This window comes from Cryptomeria japonica, chromosome 7 (genome assembly GCF_030272615.1).
Source record: "Cryptomeria japonica chromosome 7, Sugi_1.0, whole genome shotgun sequence".
NCBI classification, from domain to species: Eukaryota; Viridiplantae; Streptophyta; class Pinopsida; order Cupressales; family Cupressaceae; genus Cryptomeria; species Cryptomeria japonica.
This window is the reverse complement of record NC_081411.1, coordinates 619,787,797-619,808,729: the sequence shown is the minus strand read 5'-3', so window position 1 is coordinate 619,808,729 and position 20,933 is coordinate 619,787,797. Positions and strand designations below refer to the sequence as shown.

At 35.7% G+C, this 20,933-nt stretch overlaps 1 protein-coding gene across 2 annotated transcripts; it reads left to right on the top strand.

Annotated features, from left to right (window-relative positions):
* Positions 1–4,710: 4,710 nt before the first annotated feature.
* LOC131035819 (uncharacterized) lies at positions 4,711–19,965 on the top strand. Of its 2 annotated transcripts, none has more exons than XM_057967542.2 (8): positions 4,711–4,867; positions 7,596–9,411; positions 10,413–10,601; positions 16,121–16,216; positions 16,297–16,462; positions 16,674–16,803; positions 16,893–18,665; positions 18,785–19,965. In XM_057967542.2, exons 2-8 carry the CDS (start codon positions 7,773–7,775, stop codon positions 19,244–19,246), a joined length of 4,455 nt encoding a protein of 1,484 aa, XP_057823525.2. In that variant the 5' UTR covers positions 4,711–4,867; positions 7,596–7,772; the 3' UTR covers positions 19,247–19,965. The 2 variants fall into 2 exon arrangements, with proteins under 2 accessions (XP_057823525.2, XP_057823524.2); XM_057967541.2 differs by having other exon boundaries at positions 16,671–16,803.
* Positions 19,966–20,933: the final 968 nt, after the last annotated feature.

Here is a 20,933-nt window from a genome sequence, read left to right as displayed (position 1 = left end):
ATGAAGATTGGTAAATGGAATAAACAATACCTTTCTTTGGCTGGCAGGGTATAAGTGTGTCAAAAGATTCTCTGCTCTTATAACATTTATTAGACTTCAACTTGGTTGTTCCACAACTATCAATTCAATCATATCTAGAAGCAGATTAGGGATTTTCTCTGGTTTGATGGAAGAGGTAATTGAAAGAAACATGCGGTGAGGTGGGTTTGGTGCATTCAGAGCAAACATAAAGGGGGGCTAGGACTGAAGGACCTAAGGTTGCAAGGTCTCTGCTTAGCAGCTAAGTGGATCTTCAAAGCTTCAGAAGGAGATGAGCCATGGAAGATCCTTGTGAGACATAACATCTCCCACTCTGTCGCTAAACAAAGCTTAGCCTAGAAGGGGTTTTCGTTGGGGGATTTGGTTGTTGGGCAATTTCTTGTGAAGTCAGTAGGCTCCATTGTCTTTAAGTCAATTTGGAAAGCTTGGGATAGTGTTAGACAAATTATTACTCATAATGTTATTGTTAAGAATGGAAGTGAGATTTGGGGAGATGGATCTATATGGTGGAACCTGTTTCACAATGGTAAACCTCTAGCTTTAAATCAAGGATTCTTGGCGAGGAGTTGGGTTGCTAAGGGAATTGAGAGATTCTTTGATATCATAAAAGATGGACATGAATTGTCCTAAAATGAAATCATCTCTAGATTTGGAGTCCCCCAAACTCAATGGAAGACATATATTGTGCTTAGGGAGGCATGTGCCTCTCTCTCCCTCCCCAAGACCTGTGTTGCAGATGTAGACAATTTCACCTAGTACAAATGGATAGATGGAACCCCCTGCATTGTATCAAAGCCAAAACCACATACAACCAACTCGCTAACAATGATGACATTCTTTTACACCTTAATCACTGCTGGAACATGCATTTTGACTCTACCCCTTGGCAAAAGACCCTTGATAGCTTATGGTGCAGACCGGTGGAACCCAAAAAGAAATGCTTTCTTTGGAGACTTTTGCTTTGTAAACTGCTTGTTTGAAAATTAGACGGAGATGTTAATATTTGTACTTTATGTAGAGTGTCGAAAACAACGAAGCATATTTTATCGATTGTATGTTTGCTAAGGAAGTTTGGAGTATGTTTGATATAGATGTGGATGATAATATCAGTAGCTAGGAGATTGTATTCGGGTATGTCTCTAACCTTAGGAAAACATCTAATATCTTCTGGTTTGTCATGTCTATCAAAGTGCTATAGTTAATCTAGAAATTTAGGGATAATTATTTTAGTGACAAATCTAGAGTGCTTACTGGGTCTCTTAAGAGACTAATAGCCTATAATGTGATATGGCAAGTAACTATTATAATGAAATTGGCAAGGAGCAAGTTTGAAAAATTATTGCAAGATGAAATCACGAGGGTCTTCACTTGGGAAATCTTGCATGGGTACACATGGACAAGGAGTTATGAGGACAAAACTTTGTTTGAAATAGGGCTGAGCAACTTCATGACAGATCTGGAAGAGAAGAGAAGGGCTCAAGGTGGAGAGGTCCCAGGTGTTGTGGCAAAGGCAATTATCCCATTGGGAGTAGCGGTGCCTGTAGTTCCTGTGGCAAAAGAGGTGATACTCTCATGTAACTGGGATAAAGTGCAAAAGTAGATGGAGGGACCCCTTGGTTGGATATCATGGTTTCAGATTATTGGGGAAGAATGACTGATCCGAGACAATCTTTTTGTATATTTTGCACAGACTTTTACATAAGGTATATTTTGCATAGACTTTTACATTAACTCTATACATGTTGGTGATTCTTGTATATCATCTGGAGATGTATATTGATGTTACTGCTAGTATCAATCAATTAGAATTTGATAGGGGTTTATAGTCCGATAGTAATGATGTATTACATGGTCTCTGACATTTCTCAGTCGCTGACTGATCTTTTGATTATAAATTTTGTATCGTGTTTGACTTATATTTAATAGATTTAAAAAAAATAAAATAATATATAATATATACAACATTAAAAATATAAATTAATAATATTATTTGAGTTAGATTAGGTTTATTCTCCTATAGTTTAATAATATAAAATTAAAAATAACATTTTTAACATGATAATAAAAATAATACAATACTAATATGATATCTAGAATATTTTAGTTATCATAATAAAATATTAATATTAAAATAATTATATAATAGTAAAAATAATTCAATAATTAACAATAACATAATATTGTAGTAATTACAAAAATATAATAATATAAATATAATATTAAAAAATATATTTTTTTAAAGATATTTATCGACATTCTTTTTATATATAGATTTTAAGACATTCTTTATATAATTTTTTTAAAGATATATATATATGAAATTCTAGTTTCCTTTCATATGAATATTAACACAATAAAGAAGAAAAAGTTCACCACTCTCTTCATTAATTAGCTAATTTACTTGTAATGACAAAACCTCTTCAACAACCAACCATATTTTGACGGTTGCTCATTGGAAAAGCACAGGGAATACGTGTGCTTCTCTCTAATTACTAACCACGTCACCATCTACCAAATTAAAATTAAAATTAAATTTTCCTACGATTGCGAACCCGGCAAAAGTGGGCTTATTATTTGACAGCCTAATCTTTATTATTATTATTATTAGGGTTCGTAAAATAAACACATACAATTTAAAGCACAGGAATTAGAGACTGTGTTTACTGACAGATGAGTGCAGTGAACGTTCTAAATTTGATGGTCGAATTTGCCCGTCAACCAATATTTATGTGAACGGTCACACGGCCATCAAAATTAAGATGTCAGAGGAGGATACCCGTCATTAGGGGAGATATATAGGCTGTACAAGGTATCCCCAAAACGAGTAAAATAAATCCCCAACTAATTCAGCGTTTTCACGTGCATTAGCTAACTTATTACTGATATTTTTAGAAACTGGGGGAGGTAAATATCTATTTACTGCGCTGTACTCTTCATGTCATGACACTGGTAATTATTTTTTTAATTGATTTTAATAATTAATTAATATATTTTTAACATGTTTAATAGGATTTATGTGTAATTTTTGTTTTGCTTTTTAAAGGTTTTTAATTGTTTGTATTTTTTTTTTAATGATTAGTTACTATTTTTTTTTGGCATGTTTAGTGGCATTATATTTAATATTAGTTTAGTTCTATAATTAGTTATTATCTTTTGGCATGTTTAGTAACATTATATTTAATATTAGTTTTGTTTTTTAAAAAGAGGTATAATTATATTAAGATTTTGTTCTAAAAAGTAAATCTTTGAAGCTTATTTATTTACCATATAATGAGATTTAGTTTTTATAAATTTATATTTATTTAAATTGTCAAGTTTTTAAATATTATTTAAAATTATAAGTAGTTGTTTTACTTGGAAGTGACATTGTGATAAGTGATAATGAGATTAATTTAAGAAGTAAAATATAATTTCTATAGGTATTTTATAGGAAAAAGATTAATTAAAGCTTACCTCAAACTTACACCTAATTTTGTTATGTGCATGAAAGGAAATAGAGATAATACAATATACCACAATTCTTATGTGATCATAATTCTACAAATAGTTGCATATTTTCTATATTTTTATTTTTTATTGCAACATTTAAGAAAGATATATAATTGATAAAAGTGTTTTAGTTTTTGGACAAATAGTTGTCTATATTACCATTCCAAAAATAGTGTTACACATATTCACAAAAAAAAGGCGAGGAGAAAAAGTCACAAATCTAAAGTTCACATGAGGCATCCACCTACAACAGGATAACATAAACACAAATCAAGCCCTAAGGCGACTAGAGCACATGTAGAAGGAAGAGGGGAATGTCGATCATTTGGTTTGCCCCATACATCACCGAGGTCTAGGAAAACCACATAAGGGTCCCATCCATACTCACACCGAGGTCTAGGATAACCACTTAAGGGTCCCATCCATACTCACAAGAAATACTAAAAGCACATTACAATGCAAAATCACACATCAATAAGATTCTTCAAGAGAAGATCAATAGGTTTTGCCAACAGAAGAGTATGACCCTCTTAACAACCCTTTTCTTATATTTTACTTTCTATTCAAATCACACTATATTCAAATTATTTTTATAAATTCTTATATAAGAACAAATATGAGAGATTTTAACAATATCCTTTACTATTGATGAGAGCTACCAAAATCATAATTGAAAGATCTCATCACCATCTTTGTCTTAATTTGAATAGATATCTTAAATGCTCAATTTCCCAATCTCCAATTTTACTCAATTTCCTAATCTAAATTTATTTATATAATTATCTTAAATACATTTAAGATAAACTATGGAAATCTCCTATCCTATTCATTCCAACAATTAATACAATATTATCTTTAAAATCCAACAAATTAATGAAAACTAAAATAAAAAATAAAAAATGGAAGAATAAAATAAGCATTAAAATGGGGGGTATTTTCATAAAGTTTAAAAACTTTTTATGTTTTCCTAAGCTAGACAAGACATGGGCAAAGGTCAAAGGGGTGGGCAAAACCTAAGTACAGCCTAAAACACGCAGAGAACCAAATGCTTTTCTAAAATCTCCAACAACGAACAAACCCTCGTCGTCCGCTCCCGGAACTATTTCCCGGTAGTCGTGAAATTCTCGCCGGCACCGTGAATTGGCAAGACACTCCTATAAAACGGAGGCCTCTTCTCCCCTCATATCTCACATTCACATTCATACGTTCGGTTGCTCCAAAGCGCAAGCTCTTCATTTCTTCTCTTCTTCTTCTTCGCTCGTCACGTGCCTTGCTGGGATTCGAGCGAGGAACCTCTTCTTGCACAAAAACACTGTTCAATCATCCTAATCAAAAGCAGGTCAGATGATACATTGAAGCTTTCATATTTTGGATCTGTTTTTCTTTTTTTTTAAAAAGCTATGCACCAAGAGCCTAAGAGGGACCAAATTGGCTGCCTCTAATGAAACCTCAATCGGCACTGTTTTAGTTTGCAAACCGAAATGCTGTTTCTACAGCAATTAAATGCTCAACAGGGGGGTGTGGGAAAACTTTTGTTGTAGACAGTGTCTAGGGCTTGAACCTGTGGCTAGAGAATGGACAGACCTTAACTCTGGATTTGACCTTTGGTTATGTTTTTAACCTTGCTTTTAATTTTTCACACAACACAATGAGGGATTTCAATGAGAATTTGGGTCGAAACGATTAGGGTTTCTAATGCTGCCGGGGTTAGGATCAGTTCTGTATTCTCCAGCGGAGCTTGTTTTTGCTGCAACTTGAATTTGACAAGAGAGGACAATTTTTTTTTTGAAGTTGAGAGAAACTCGAAGCTTTTTAGGTTGGTAGTGGACTGGCTTTTATTATGACTTCAGGCTTGAAGTGTAGTAACACCTGTGTGTGGATGCCTGGTCGTTAGAGATGCTTGTTTGATAGTATTTGCTCGTTAGGTGGATTTTACAGGGGATTGAAATTCTAAACAAGGGGTCCTACCAAAATGTTTCGAACACAATTGTATTTCTTACAACAGTATTTACATTGGCAATGATCACAAAGGCAAGGGATCTGTCAATAAAATAAGAGCTTGTTAGCACTATTCATTGTTGATAACTTAGTTACAGCTAATTTTAATTTTTAGAAAGTTATTTACTTTGTCGGTAATCACTAGATAAGTGGCCCCACAAATAGTAAAAGCACCTCAAAGCATCTTTAGTAATCAGTTCCTCTAAGCTATGTTAGTGCCTCAATTGTAAGATTATTTTGTACTATGTTAGTGCCTCAATTGTAAGATTATTTTCTATATGGATGAGGATGATCTTGTCCTGTAACAAAATCTTGTTTAGTCCCGTGACAAAAGCTTGTTTAGCGTCTGTCTAGTGATTATTAGCAATATGGATAAGAGAGATCTTGTCTTGTGCTAAATTTTTCGCTCCCTTTCTTATTAACTTGTCTAGTGAGTATCAGCAATATGGATGAGAGAAAGATGATTAAGATAATGATTTCCCATGGAAGATGTTATTGCCAAAATGCATTATTTTGTGAAATTTCCCACAGTAAATATAGCATTCTCTGAAGTCCTACCTTGCATTACCGATGGTCCCTATCTCTAGAAGTAAAGAGAAGGTTCAGGAGTTTATTATTGATGGATGTGGAGGAGAGTGGCTGTGCTCGTATTAGTTGAGTGGCTTTACCCTAGAATTAGAGAAAGGTCATTTTTCAGTTTATATTGGCCGCTTTATATGATTTTTTTTTGTGTTACAGAATCTGCATATTTTAGTATGAAGGTTATCTTGTTTGCAAATTATCTATTGCTTCTTTTTCTTATTTTGCCCACTTAAAACCATGTGTTCTTTGTAATAATGATTTAGTTTCTCACATCTATCCCATTTTTTTGTATAACCAATTGCATAAATTATTTGAACAACAGAAGTTATGCACGAAGCCTTTAAGAATATTATTTAGGTTATGGTCCCATGGAGGGGTGTTAAAAATTTATCAGCAATTATAAGCTTTTCTTCCAAGCTCTATTGCTCCTGTGTTACAAAATAGGCATAGTCTTTTATACCATTCTTATTTAGGCACTTTCCATCTACCTGTTTCACCTCTCAAGTGATGAGAGCTGGTTCTTAACTGAGCCATTAGCATTAGTTTAGCAAAGTTTATCAGTAGCAGCACTAGTGGGTCACATGGATTTTTAAATGATTTTCTTGTAAGAAATCTAAATATGTGTGAGGAATTCCAGATGAGAAATTTTAGAAACCATATGGAGATAGAGGATGGGTACATGCTTTTTTTTTCCAAAAATTAGAATGATAAAAAATACCATCTAGGTTGCATAGACATAAAAGTTCCAAAGCTGGTGGTGAAACTTTCAGCCTCTTCTCCTCAACACCAGCTTAAAATTTGTAGCTAGATATGTGGGGTTCCTATTTTTGGGGGAAAATTCACTGTAGTCCTATAGCCTACATTTATTCAATTTTATGGGTCTGTGCTCATATTATAAGTAGGAGCCCAAGCCCTTTCTACGGTTGCATCCCTTAGCATTAGATGTACTAATCACAGCACTGAGTATATGTTTTCAGTGATTAATGATATACATATATGAATAGAGCGTAAAATGAGCAATTTGATTTGCTTTCTCTTATTTTTCTAGGGATAATTGATTATTTTTGTAATTTCGCAATTTATTCCAGTGTTTGCTTTGGCATTTTCAAAAGTGTAAAGATGTTCAATAGCCAACTCATCTATTTGAGCAAGTACCTCAATTTCTGCAGCCAAAGAGGTCCATTTGTGCATGAAAGGGTTTCAACTTTCAAAGTTTGCATTTTATAGATTTTTTTATCGATGCTTTATCTGACTTCTTTTAAATTCTGGTAGCTATGAGATAATTTTAAATTTTGTGGTTGAAGAGCCTGTACGATTGAAACAGAGTTTAAGGAATTCTTTGTAAGTTTCCATGTTTTCTCTTAATGTTGGAGGATTCTAAGTGCTTTTTAAAAAAAAATCATTCTCCTCTGGCATCTGCTTTGTTTTTCTAATTTATAAAGTTTTATATTTGAAAGGCATGACATGCTTCTCGTTTGTGCATGCAGCAACTGTTAACACCCAGCAACAATCTAATGGTATACCCTCTAATCTTATAACCATCTTGAATGTTAATGGCCTTTTTGGGTTCAGAGGTCACTTTCAAGGACAGGTTTCGACGTAAAGAGAGCTCATTCACGTCTTGCAACAGCTGATTACAAACTTTAGTATTTTAATTTAAAATTATGGACAATCGAGGAAGATTTATATTTGACCTTAATGAACCTCCAAATGAAGAAGATGAAAGTGATGTTCCACATGACTTTCATACACCTGCTCAGCTTCAGCCATCAGCTCAGGTGAATCTCTCAGAGGGACTTTTGCAGATTTCAAATGAATGTTCGTTTACCCATGCATCATTTGCTTCTGGATTCCAGCCTTTTGTAAGAGTTAAGGAAGAAAGAAATGTTCAAGAGTCCATGGGGTCAAATTCGATTATTGATTTAAATGATCAATTAAAAGAAGAGGGTACTCAAGACAGTGTAGTATTGAATAGATCTTTACATTCTGTAGTTTCAGGATTTAAAGAGGAAGATAAAAAAAATGCACAGTCTACTCTTTCAAAGCATTCTGGATTTTCTTCGGCAACAGTATTGCCATTGCAAGTTGAGGATGCTGTTCAGAAAGAGTGTGTAATCAGAGATGAACAAATCAATGATAGAGAAGAAGGAGAATGGTCAGATAATGAAGAGACAGCTCAACAATCTAGTAAAAATGAAGCAGTCTCTTGTGAAGCTCGCAATGTTGGAATCAAGGAAGATAGAATGTTATTGGATTTGCATGCCAAGCAAGTGGTGGAAGAAGGTAAGGTTGATCCTGAGGTTGTAGAGAAAGGTCCTAAGGAGTTTATGACAAATATAGATGGTGGCAATGAAACTCTGTATGATTCCAGTACCAATATGGAAGTAGATAACAAGATTCAGTGTGAGGAACTGTCAAACATTGGTAATACTGATTCTTCTCATGTCATTGCTAAGTCCCCGAGCATTGATAAAGTCTATGACAATGATAAACAACAAAGTGCAATCTCTGATGGGTTGGATGATATCAAAGTGGAGGTACCACAAGCTAATGTGCAGCTGAACAATTCAATTAAGGCATCTGGGTCGGGACTCTTAAATAAGACAAAAGGACATGATGGGCAAAATGAAGCAAGGCCTGCAGATTATCTCAGTAAAAAGCGCAAAATTGATCATCAAAAGGAAGCGAAGCTGGGTAAAAAACGTGATAGACAAGTTAAGCTTCTGGATTTGGAAGATGTAAGGAAAGCTGCTCCGATTAAAACACCAACCTCAAGGAGGCAATCTACCGTTTTCCGCAATGTGAATATCTCAAATGATAGCCCAGGGGATAGACAAGGATTGCCTCTGAATAAGGATCAGAGATTGGCTGATTCATCAAGTAGTGAAGGTGGTACAGTGCCTGAATTTCAAGACAATAAAAGGACTGAACAGAATTCTGAAGAATGTTTAGGTATTCAGACATCATTCTCAGAGAAGCTTTCAAGGGTTAATTCTGCGCAATGGTCCAAAAGGGGGAATTCTAACTTGGACTCCCCAGCTGAAGGCTTACCACCGCATGTGCCAAGGCAAAATTCTTGGAAGCAAGGGATGGAACAAAAACACACAAAAGGATATCAGCTTCCAAATTGGAAGATGTCATCAGCTGGAGGTCCAGTCAGAGAATCACTAGATCAAAGATATGCTGTCAGAAAACATCTATTGCCATCTAAAAAACAGGTTACGAGCAATATGTCATACCAGGATACATCTGTTGAACGCCTTCACAGAGAAGTGACAAGTGAAAAGTTTTGGCAACGTTCAGGTTGTTTGCGCATCTTTATTATTTGTGCATTGTTGTTTCTTGTGCTGTTATTATGTTATGAAAGTGCATTTGCCAAAAGAAAATACTGCCTAGATATGTTCATGTTTTCTTTAGTATTTTAATTTAATTTTTTTTATAGAACCTCTGCTTTGATTTAGGTTCTTGATTTTGTTTAAAGAGTTGCATGATGATATGGAGATTAGACTTGTATAAGACTTTCCTCCATGGCAGTGCAGCTAACTATGTGTGATTTTAACATGCCTATATTGTTTGAGAAACTCTGAATGTAGGGACGACTAAAGTAAGAGGATTGTTTGAGAAACTTTGAATGTAGGGACGACTTTTCCACATTTCAAAGCTCAAATAAATTTGGGACAAGGGACTTGTCTGTCGTTCACAGCTTTTTATGGTTTGGATTTGTCTTTTTCTATCTACAAGAAAAAGATTGCATTCTTGGAAAATTTGTATTATGGGGGTGCTTTTAGGTGTTGGGAGAATTTGTTTTTTGTTTTGTAATATGTATCTTACATTAGTTATCAATTATATTTTGCATTAAACTGTAAAAATTGGAGTTTTGGATGCACAATGATGAAACCTCTATATGCATATATGAAAATTTGGAGCTTTTCTGCTGACAACTCAGCCATTTGGTAACCTTTGCATTGTGATGATTCAAGTCCAGATTGTTTAGTATTTTGCATTGAGTCATGTTTGTTTCAATTTGCATCTATATTTTTCTTGCATGTTACCATCTCTAGTTTAGGTATATTATGGGGTGTGCAATGTTTAAAATATCTGTTTTCCATGTACACTATTCTCAAGTATTCAAGTTTTTTTGATGTCACGTTTAATGTTATAACTGATTAAAAATGCATTCGGCACAGTACTCTCAAGTAATTCTTAGTTTTTGGTTTTGCTATTTCAATAGTCATAAGTTATCAATTTCAAAGTATCCTCTTAGATGTTGATGAAGTTGCTCTGAAAACTCTTTTGTTTTACAGATGAAATGGAACTGCAATGCGTTCCAGGCACATTTGAGTCTGCAGAGGATTATGTGCGCGTTTTTGAACCATTGTTGTTTGAGGAATGTCGTGCTCAATTACACAGCACTTGGGAGGAGCTTTGTGAAACTGCTTCTCGGGAGGCAAACATAATGGTTCGTATCAAGAGTGTTGACAGACGAGAAAGAGGTAAATTTTCTCTTGAATAATTGTGAACATACATTCCATCAAGTAAATGTTACTTATTGATCATAGCTATTGTGTTTTGCTGAATTGTGAACCTTTACTTTGCGTGTGCCTTAAAACATCCCACTCATAGTCAAATCAGTTCAGAGTCTGTTAACTTATGTTTGCATTTTGAAGTTATGTGTTTTAACTATTGCTTATTTTGCAGAGTGGTAATATATTTTGACAAGTTTGCTAAACACTTCACTCTTTAAAATTAAATGGATGTCTATTTCATAGGCCTGTAGAAAGTGGGAAAACATTGTTTTCTTTATTTGGAAATCTTTTGTGTACTTTGGTTTGAATTGGTGGTCTGGTCCTACTTCGGTTGGTTTTAAATTTTAATGGATGGTTCGTTTTTATTGAAGATATGATACGGAGGGATACATTCAACCAATAAGTGCAAAGTGCAAACCATTTGAGTCATGATTGTTGTTTGTGCAGTTTACTAATGTGTTTCTTTGGGTAAGAATTAAGGTATCGGAGCTTGCTTTGAGTCAGCGTGTTATCAATCTTTTGCAATATCTAATTTAATGTCCTAAAAGTTCAAAGGATTTGGTTGCTTGGATTGCATGGGTTTGCATTATACCCTGATCAATGAATATAAAAGCAGCAGTAAATTTGACTAATACAAATCTGGCTTCAAATAATATGCAGGTCCTTGATAGCAGGCAGTGATCTTGTTGGTTTCATCAACAGGTTCACTACCACATTTCTTATGCTACTCTTGCTGGTACAAAACACTTGCTGCTTATTGAATGATCTAATAATTTCATTGTAGATATTGATTCATTTCCATTGAGTCATGTAACTCTTAGTTGCTTACAGATTCTGTTAGCTCACTTTGATTAGTAGGTGCAGATGCCTTGTTGGTTTCATCATCAGGCTGCATTGTACTTGTTCTTGTTAGCTGGGCCTTGAGTCCCCATATTGGTAATAGCGGAGTGCACAAATCATTAAATTAATATGGCATAGTTTTTGTTGATCATTTTTTGAATGACACAAATGGCATGTTTTTTCTTATTTGCTATTCTCTGCACGTGTTAGGCAGACACAGTGGATATGATAGCAAACTAGATTCATAAAATTTTGCCATAAAGACATGGTATATGATCATAAACATAATAAAAATGACCTACTGTCATTAACTTATGGTGTCTGTGTTGAAGTCTTGTGGCAGTCTGAGCACTTGAGTGATTCATCAATTGCAAACATTTCTGTAATGCTTTCCGATTATTTCATGCATGTGGTTCATCAAACTGTTGATAATTTCTCTCATTGAACCATATCGAGACATCTATGAATTGATAATGATTTTATTCCCCTTAAGACTAGGAATTGTCATATTGAAAAAGTTGCAGCATATGCTGTCGGGGGAATATAGGGTGTTGTCTCACATCTTGCATAGAGCCTGGCCTTGTGCACATCAACCTCTTTCAATTCCACTTCATTGTGCACATGAACCTCATTTCAACTCCACTTCATTATGAATGAAGCTTCTGGAAATTTTTTATGGAAGCTTCTGGAATTTTTTTGTGGAAGCTAGCATGAAGGAGATAAATGAACTATACCATTTTGGATTAGCAATGAGCAGGCAAGGATCAATGTGGACATTAGGGAGCCACAAAAGTAAGTTGATTACCATCTTGATGTGGAAGAGGAAATACAGAATTCTGTGAACTGTTTGAGAAAGTGGTAGGGGAATGTAGCATTGGTATAGATGGTAATTTGGTGGATGCTTGCCCATTTATCTCGGTATACTTTGTTTGTAAGCTCTGAATATGTGGTATAACGTGGATGGAATAGTGGGTTATAAGATCATTAGTTATCATTAATAGTATAAATGTGGCTTTACTCAATGATAAAAAGCTTTCATCTATGATTTTGTGGCTTTCCTAGAAAGTGTTGATAACAAACATTAACTCCCTCATTTGGAGGAGATTAAATGAGCTATACCATTTAGATTAGCAACAACCAGGCGAGGATCAATGTGGCGTTTGGGAGTTACTTAGAATTAAGTTGATTCTCATCGCGACAAAGAAAAGAGAATTGCATGGTGGTGGAATATTTGAGGTGGTAGGAGATGATAGCATTGACATAGAAGGGGCACATTGGTAGATGGCAATTCGATAGAGGTGTGTTTATTTCTCTTGGTATAATTTGTTTGTAAGCTTTGTATATCTAGTATAATCTGGATGGCATAGTAGTTCTACTATACTATTTAGTATGGTTTTGGCTTTGGCTTTGGCTTTGGCCACATTAATGAAAACTTTAATTTACGATTCTGTGGCTTTCATAGAAAGTGTTGATAGAAACTATTCACTTGTAACATCATTGGACTCTTTACTCAAAGCCTGATAAAAGCTTCACAAACACATTTTCGAACTGTTAATAATTATTTGGTTTCGTGTGGAAAATCTATTATCTCCAGTCTGATGTTTCTTTGATCTGTAAGAATTCAGATACCTAGGCAAACAAAGAGTTGGTTGTAAAACAAATTCCACTGTTACATACATTTATGTATGTCTTCCAAGATACAGACCACTTTATTGCTGTTAACCTGGACCTTTTTCTCTATGAAAGCATCACTGGTCTTTATTAGATCTTTGTTTTTCTATTTCAAAGTGAATGAAGTCTGGTCTTATCTTTCTACAAAAAAAATGCTTGTATTGTATTTTCAAATAAAAGAAAGTGCAATCTTCTATAGAGATGCCACAAATCCATCATTAGCTGTAGGCATGCCCTATAGAGGGTTAAACAACATACAGCTGCAGGCATGTCCTATAGAGGGTTAAACAACATACACAAGGTCAAGAGAGTTAAAAAAAAATTAATTACAACCTAGCTATCTTTATGGTTTAATTAGAACAGCGCTGGTAAGATTTTGATCATGCTTTTGTTCACCCGCTTGGATTTCACTTTTTTTTTTTGGTTCATCCTCTCCTTTTTTTGTTGCAACATTGGAAAAGTACAATTCCTGAAATGTTCTCCAGAGAGGGTTCTCCAACTCTATACACGGGTCTCCATATAATATCCTTAAAGTTGTGTTCCATGTTCATTTACCTATTGTAAGGTTATTGTGTTTGTAAGATCTTATGATGTTAATGGCTTGAAAGGATGAATTTCAGAAAACATGTGTTGGCATTTTAGCTGTTTTGACTTCGATCATTTCATCATTGTTTTCATTTTTTTATCTTCCTCATTTTTTTCTGGTTGCCTGACATTTTGCCCAGAGGGAGCTCTCTAACCCTATTTACTGGCTTCCTATTATGATATACTTACCTTGATGTTGCCATTCTGTTGCTCAAATGCTCTTATATCCATGTGTGGTTTTTTTTTTTAAATTTACCCTATTTACTGGCTTCCTATTATGATATACTTACCATGATGCTGCCATTCTGTTGCTCAAATGCTCTTATATCCATATGTGGTTTTTTAATTTTTAAAAAAAAAAAATCTAATGTAAGGTCATTGCATTTGTATGATCTTATGATGCTACTGGCTTGAAATGACTGAACTCATAAAACAAGAGTTTGGCATTAGCTGTTTTTGATTCTTAGGCCATCTCATAGTTGCTTTTCATTTGCTAATATTGCTTGATTTGGCTTCTAGACTGTTCTGTCCAGCTAATGTACATTATCTCTTTTTATCATCCATTCTTGAGTTAATATTAGGTACTTGTCATGTGACTTTTCTAAACCAAATTAAAAAATAAAGCTATTCCAAATATCTTCTTAATTTTGTTGACAGTGGTTTGCTATTCCAAATTGAACACAAATTCTTGCATGGCCCTTCAAGCACCTAAGTAAACCATGGTGGCACTTTCTTGATTAATTGAGTAATTTTACCTACCAGGGAACTCATGTAGATTGTTAATCCAAAAGATCTATGTGACCATGTTGTCTTATGATCAAGCTACTTATCTCCATGTTGCCTTAACCTTGCAGTTTTATTGTTCCACATTAAAAAAAACCCTTTCTGTTTCTTGTTTGCATGTTTTAAGCACAGAATTTATTTTGTGCTTCAAGTGGTTCATTGCAGAAAGTGTCGTTGCCTTTGTTGTGTTTCCTAGATTTCATAATTTCCTTATCTTTAAATTGGCCCATGACTGAAAAGAGGAGTCAGACCAAAGACTGCTCATTTATGAAGCGTACCAAGAAGAAAGATTGACCTTCTAAGGAATATCTACGTTCTTGTAAGAATGTGGTCAAAACATGTCTAGATAATATTTCTTTGTGGTAATTGCTAACAAGTGTTTCTTCATTCGTGCATAATCTGATTTTTAATGTGCCTATTTTTTAAGGAATATCTATGTTCTTGCAATAGTGTGGTCAAAACATGTCTAGATAATATTTCTTTGTGCTAATTGCTAACAAGTGTTTCTTCATTCTTGCATAATTTGATTTTTAATGTCTTATGACCAAGCTGACCATGTCTTATGATCAAGCTACTTATCTCCAGGTTGCTTAACCTTGCAGTTATTTTGTTCCACATTAAAAAAATCCCTTTCTGTTTCTCGTTTGCAGATTTTAAGCACAGAAATTAGTTTGTGCTTCAAGTTAATCAAGGCAGAAAGTGTTGTTGCCTTTGATGTGTTTCCTAGATTACATAATTTGCTTATCTTTAAAGCTCATCTTTAAAAGGACCTGTGACTGAAAAAAGGAGTAAGACCAAGGACTGCTCATCTATGTAAAGTGTACCAAAAGGAAAGATTGACCTTCTAAGGAATATCTATGTTGTTGGAAGAATGTGATCAAAACATGTCCAGATAATATTTCTGTGTTAATTGCTAACTAATGTTTCTTCATTCCTGCATAATTTGATTTTTAATGTGCCTATTCTCTCAAAAGCATCTTTTGCATCTCCGTTAATATGTGCTGGCAGTCGGTGCGTTTCTCTCATACATGTGAACTATTTAAGCTGGTCATTGTTCTTTAGAATGCCTATTTAAATTTGCAGCTTCTGTTATTTGATGATGTGAACAAAGCAGTTATGCTTTCCTGGACTGAATGATAGAATTCTTGATGCTTGAGATTCTCCATACCTTTCTACACAGGTGTAAATTGAATTTTCACATGTATGACACTTGAAAGCTGTAGAATTTGATGAGTTGTACGCTGAATTTTGATCAAACACATTATAGCACCTGGAAGTCATAAAGATTTGTTAAATGGTTGTTTGCTACTTTAGCAGTAGTTCTTTCCCAAGCTCTGGGATACAAAATTACCAATCCTTTAAGGTTTACTTTTTTTTCAAGCATATAAAATTTGGAGTAAAGTAATATGGCTGGATTTATTTCACATTTATTTTATTGCCTGGATTGAGAAATTGTTTTTAAATTTAGTGTTACTGCTTTCATTTTGGTCACCATCTTTTGAATTAGGAGGTAGTATTTTTATGCCTTTCACAGAGTTGATATTACATGTGGTCTGGCATCTGGACCTTTACACTCGATCGTGATGCATTTGTTTTGTGGGAACTAGGTTGGTACGATGTGACAGTGCTTCCTGTGCATGAGTACAAGTGGACATTTAAGGAGGGTGACGTAGGTGTAATCTCAACACCAAAGCCCGGAACAGGTACTGTTTCTGTATATGTAATCACAAATCTGTAGAAATCATTGATTAGTGCTAACTCAAACTAGAATCTTGTTAAGCAGGTGCATTTAAGAAGTCTAGTTCCGGCCTTGCAGTTGAAGATGAAGTTGAAGTTGATGTTGCAGGTCGAGTGGCAGGCACTGTTCGACGCTATATGCCAGTTGATACACGTGATCCTTATGGTGCAATCCTTCACTTCTATGTTGGTGATTCAATTGACGATAGCAGGTCATTTTATCCATTAGAAATATTTTTTTTTCCATTTTAATTCCCTGCTATTAGCAAGTGTGATATGTCTGAAATTTGTAAATCTTATATGGACAGGTTGATATGATCTTAATTTTTTAGTATGCATGATGCCGGAACTGGCTGAAGGCACCACCGTGAATGCATGTTTTTGATGCACTTCTGAGATTGCTTTTGTTTTAATGCACAGCAGAGCAGATGATGATCATATTGTAATGAAACTTCAAAAGAAGGGAATGTGGTGCCTAACAGTCCTTGGATCCCTTTCAACAATACAAAGAGAATATGTGGCTTTGCATTCATTTCGTCGTCTGAATGCTCAGGTATTAAATTAAGATCTTATTAAATAGATACATTTACTTCTATGTCTGTGATCCTTAATCTCCTAGATTTTACCTTTCATCTGATGCAGATGCAGAAAGCGATTTTGAATCCTAGGCCAGAGCACTTTCCAAATAATGAGGAGCAACCTCCAGCAATGCCAGAGTGTTTCACACCAAATTTTATTGAACATCTTCATAGGAGTTTCAATGGTCCACAGCTAGCAGCTATTCAGTGGGCTGCTATGCATACGGCAGCTGGTACAAATGGAGTTGGGTCTGCTAGACGGCAGGAGCCTTGGCCCTTCACTTTGGTACAAGGGCCACCTGGGACAGGAAAGACGCACACCGTATGGGGAATGTTGAATGTTATTCATCTTGTTCAATATCAGCACTATTATGGTGCACTGCTTAAGAAACTTGCTCCTGAAAGCTACAGACAAGCCAACAATAATGCAAACAGCGTTGATGGTACTGGCACAGGATCGATAGATGATGTTCTCCAGAGTATGGATCGAACACTGTTCCGCATGCTGCCTAAACTTTGCCCTAAACCCCGGATGCTTGTGTGTGCTCCATCAAATGCTGCTACAGATGAGTTGCTACAACGTGTTCTGGATCGAGGATTTATTGATGGTGAAATGAAGGTTTATCGTCCTGATGTTGCAAGGGTGGGTGTCGATTCACAAAACCGTGCTGCACAGGCAGTATCTGTGGAGCGTAGAACTGAAATCCTCCTAGGAAAGGGACGTGAAGAAGTCATTGGTTATATGCATCAACTTCAGAGTAGGGAATTAAACTTATCTCAGAAAATCAGTGGGCTACAGAGAGAATTAAGTGTGACAGCTGCTGCGGGCCGATCGCAAGGAACGGTTGGGGTTGATCCTGATGTTCTGGTTGCACGTGACCACAATCGTGATCAGTTATTGCAGAATCTTGCAGCTGTTGTAGAAGAGCGCGATAAAGTTCTAGTGGAGTTGTCTCGTCTTTTTATTCTGGAAAGTCGCTTCCGTCCAGGTGGTGAATTTAATATGGAAGAAGCTCGGTCAAACCTTGAAGCAAGTTTTGCAAATGAGGCTGAGATTGTTTTCACTACTGTTTCTAGTAGTGGCAGGAAATTATTCCAGCGCCTTGCCCATGGCTTTGATATGGTGGTTATAGATGAAGCTGCACAAGCTAGTGAAGTAGGTGTACTACCTCCACTTTCACTGGGTGCTGCAAGGTGTGTTCTTGTTGGGGATCCACAGCAGCTGCCTGCAACAGTAATTAGCCAGGCAGCAGGCATGTTGCACTATAGTAGAAGCCTTTTTGAGCGCTTCCAACAAGCAGGTTGTCCAACTCTGTTGTTATCTGTTCAGTATCGAATGCATCCCCAAATTCGAGATTTTCCTTCCAGATATTTTTATCAAAATCGACTTAGTGACAGTGAGAGTGTTTCCAGGAGACCTGATGAAATCTATTATAAAGATCCTCTATTGAGACCATATTTATTTTATGATATAACTCATGGAAGAGAATCTCATAGAGGTGGATCTGTTTCTTATCAGAATGTTCATGAAGCACAATTTGCTTTGCAATTATATGAGCACCTTCAAAGAGTTGCCAAGAGCGCATGTATAAAGGTTTCTGTTGGAATTATCACCCCATATAAGCTTCAGCTGAAATGTTTGCAACGAGAGTTTGACAGTGTCCTCAAATCTGATGAAGGGAAAGGTCTATATATCAATACAGTAGATGCCTTTCAAGGTCAAGAGCGTGATGTAATTATAATGTCTTGTGTGCGAGCTTCAAATCATGGGGTTGGCTTCGTAGCTGATGTTCGCCGCATGAATGTGGCACTAACACGAGCTCGCAGAGCACTTTGGGTATGATAACTTGTATTTCTTGTTGCAGCTAACTTTGAATTTTTAAAAATCTATGTTTGATTATGCCAAAACTCAGCAGCTTCACTAACTATATTTTCACTGGTTTAAAAAATGTTCAGGTTATGGGCAATGCAGCTGCACTGAAGCAATCAAGTGACTGGTCAGCTTTAATTGAAGATTCAAAGTCTAGGGGCTGTTTTATGGACATGGAATCTCTGCCTAGAGATTTTTTGGTTGTAAAGCAATCTTCTATTGCTTCATCTCAGGCAAGAGTTCTTCCTCATATGAGACCACCAAGGTTGGGAGGTCCAATTCAGAGACAACCAGATGCACATGGAGAAGGTCCAGGTGTCTGGATGAATGATGACAGATCCAATTCAGTTGCCAAAAATGGGGCTTACAGAAATTCAAGGGCTAATTTGGAACATTGTTTGGAGGACTTTGGATCTGCTTCTGAGAAATCAAGGGATGCATGGCAACAGTCTTTGGCAAGAGCAGATAGGGTTGTACCGGAGGACCAACGAGGAAATGATAGTCGGGTGTCAATACGATCTGACCGAATTGTGGGCAAGTATGTTTGAAAAAATGAAATGTCTTTTGTGGCTTGTTATATTTTGCTGCAGTTTTCAGCAGCCAACAGAAAAGACCTGTGATGCATATGGTTGAAAGAGGTTCCCTGATATAAAGCTTACAGCTTAATCGCCAATGGCTGTGATATTCAAGATGACAGACAGCAATGGGCGTGGAAAGTTTTAAATTGTCTAAGAAGATCCATGCAGCTGCATGCATGGCCTGATTTTTGCAATCAGCATGGGCACTTGTTTTCTGATTTGTCGACATATTCTTTTACACTGTAAATATTTATACAAATTAAGGCTCCAAAACTTCCAAGCAAAGGAAAGGCTCAGGCAATTCTCCTCGTTCCGATTCACAAATTCTATTTGATGCAGGAAATAAAACTTTACTGCACTGGACATGAAATGGACTCATGCATATGACTTCACCAAAATTTCTCTCTGATTTAGGAAATGAAGGTTTATCACTCTGCAGAATGAAACAATTCAAATTGCTCGGCATTTTTTCCAGAGGTAGGAGTGAATGTGAACGCCAACTCTGAAATGTTCGGTTGGCTGTTCTGTATACTACATCCTTGTTACCTGTAAATGGTTCTTTTTGAAACTGAGGGCAAGATGCAATATTTATGCCCTTACATCTGTGTACATACCAATCAGACAATAAAAAGTATTCTTTTATCAAATTTAGAGAAATCTGATTTCTCACTCAATATTTGTACTTTCTATTATTTCTATTGATTCTTATTCCCAAACCAGGTAGAATGAATTTATTCACATGGTTGTTGCCTTAAGTCTCCACCAAGCCTTTTCATTTTCTGGTGCCCAAGTTGTAATTGTATTTTCTGAAGCGGTTTCTTTCATGTGTTGCAAATTATACAAGGATCTCTTTGGTTTCTGCAATGAGTAGAATGTCTAGCTTACAGATAATGATGCCATACTGGTATCTGAATAGTTTAGGCATTAGAGATCTACTGAAGCTGATAAACCTTGCAAAATGCATCATTCGAGCATGTCATTTTGGCCAAAAGTCGCTGGCTGAAAGGGTTTCTACAGCGTTGTTGGGGTGTGGCCTAGCTAATCACCTTGCTTTATGATCAAGAGGGAGCATGTGCAAGTAGGGTTTGGACCTGGTTTATTGTCATGGAGCAGTTTTACTTCAGTATGAGCAGAGAATTCTTTCATCTTTTCTACATATTCGGACACATACTTTCAGACAAAATGCTTAGTCTTTCAAATATGCAAACTTTTTTATTATCCAAGTTCTCCTTATTATGCAAACTTTTTTATTATCCAAGTTCTCCTTATTATGCAAACTTTTTTATTATCCAAGTTCTCCTTATTTATCATCTTTCCTGGACTTATTATCACAACCTAAGTTCTCTGCATAGTCAACAAGTTTTTAGTTTACTTTTTCTGTATCTATTAAACAAATTGCCTAATACTAGGATGTGCTTTAATCGAAGAAAATATTATTGATCTACTGTTCTATGTTAAAATTAAACGAAGAACATGTGCTTTGGGTGCACATGGATATGAGTGATCTATCTTTTTCTCAGAAAACATGTTTTTAACCCGCTGTTCTTAATTAAAGGGTGCACAGCTCAAATTTATTAGGGCTTAGCTATATTGGGCCATGCACTCTACAAGAATTTATTCTTTGTGGAATTTTGCAAGAAAGCAGCTGCACTGGTTG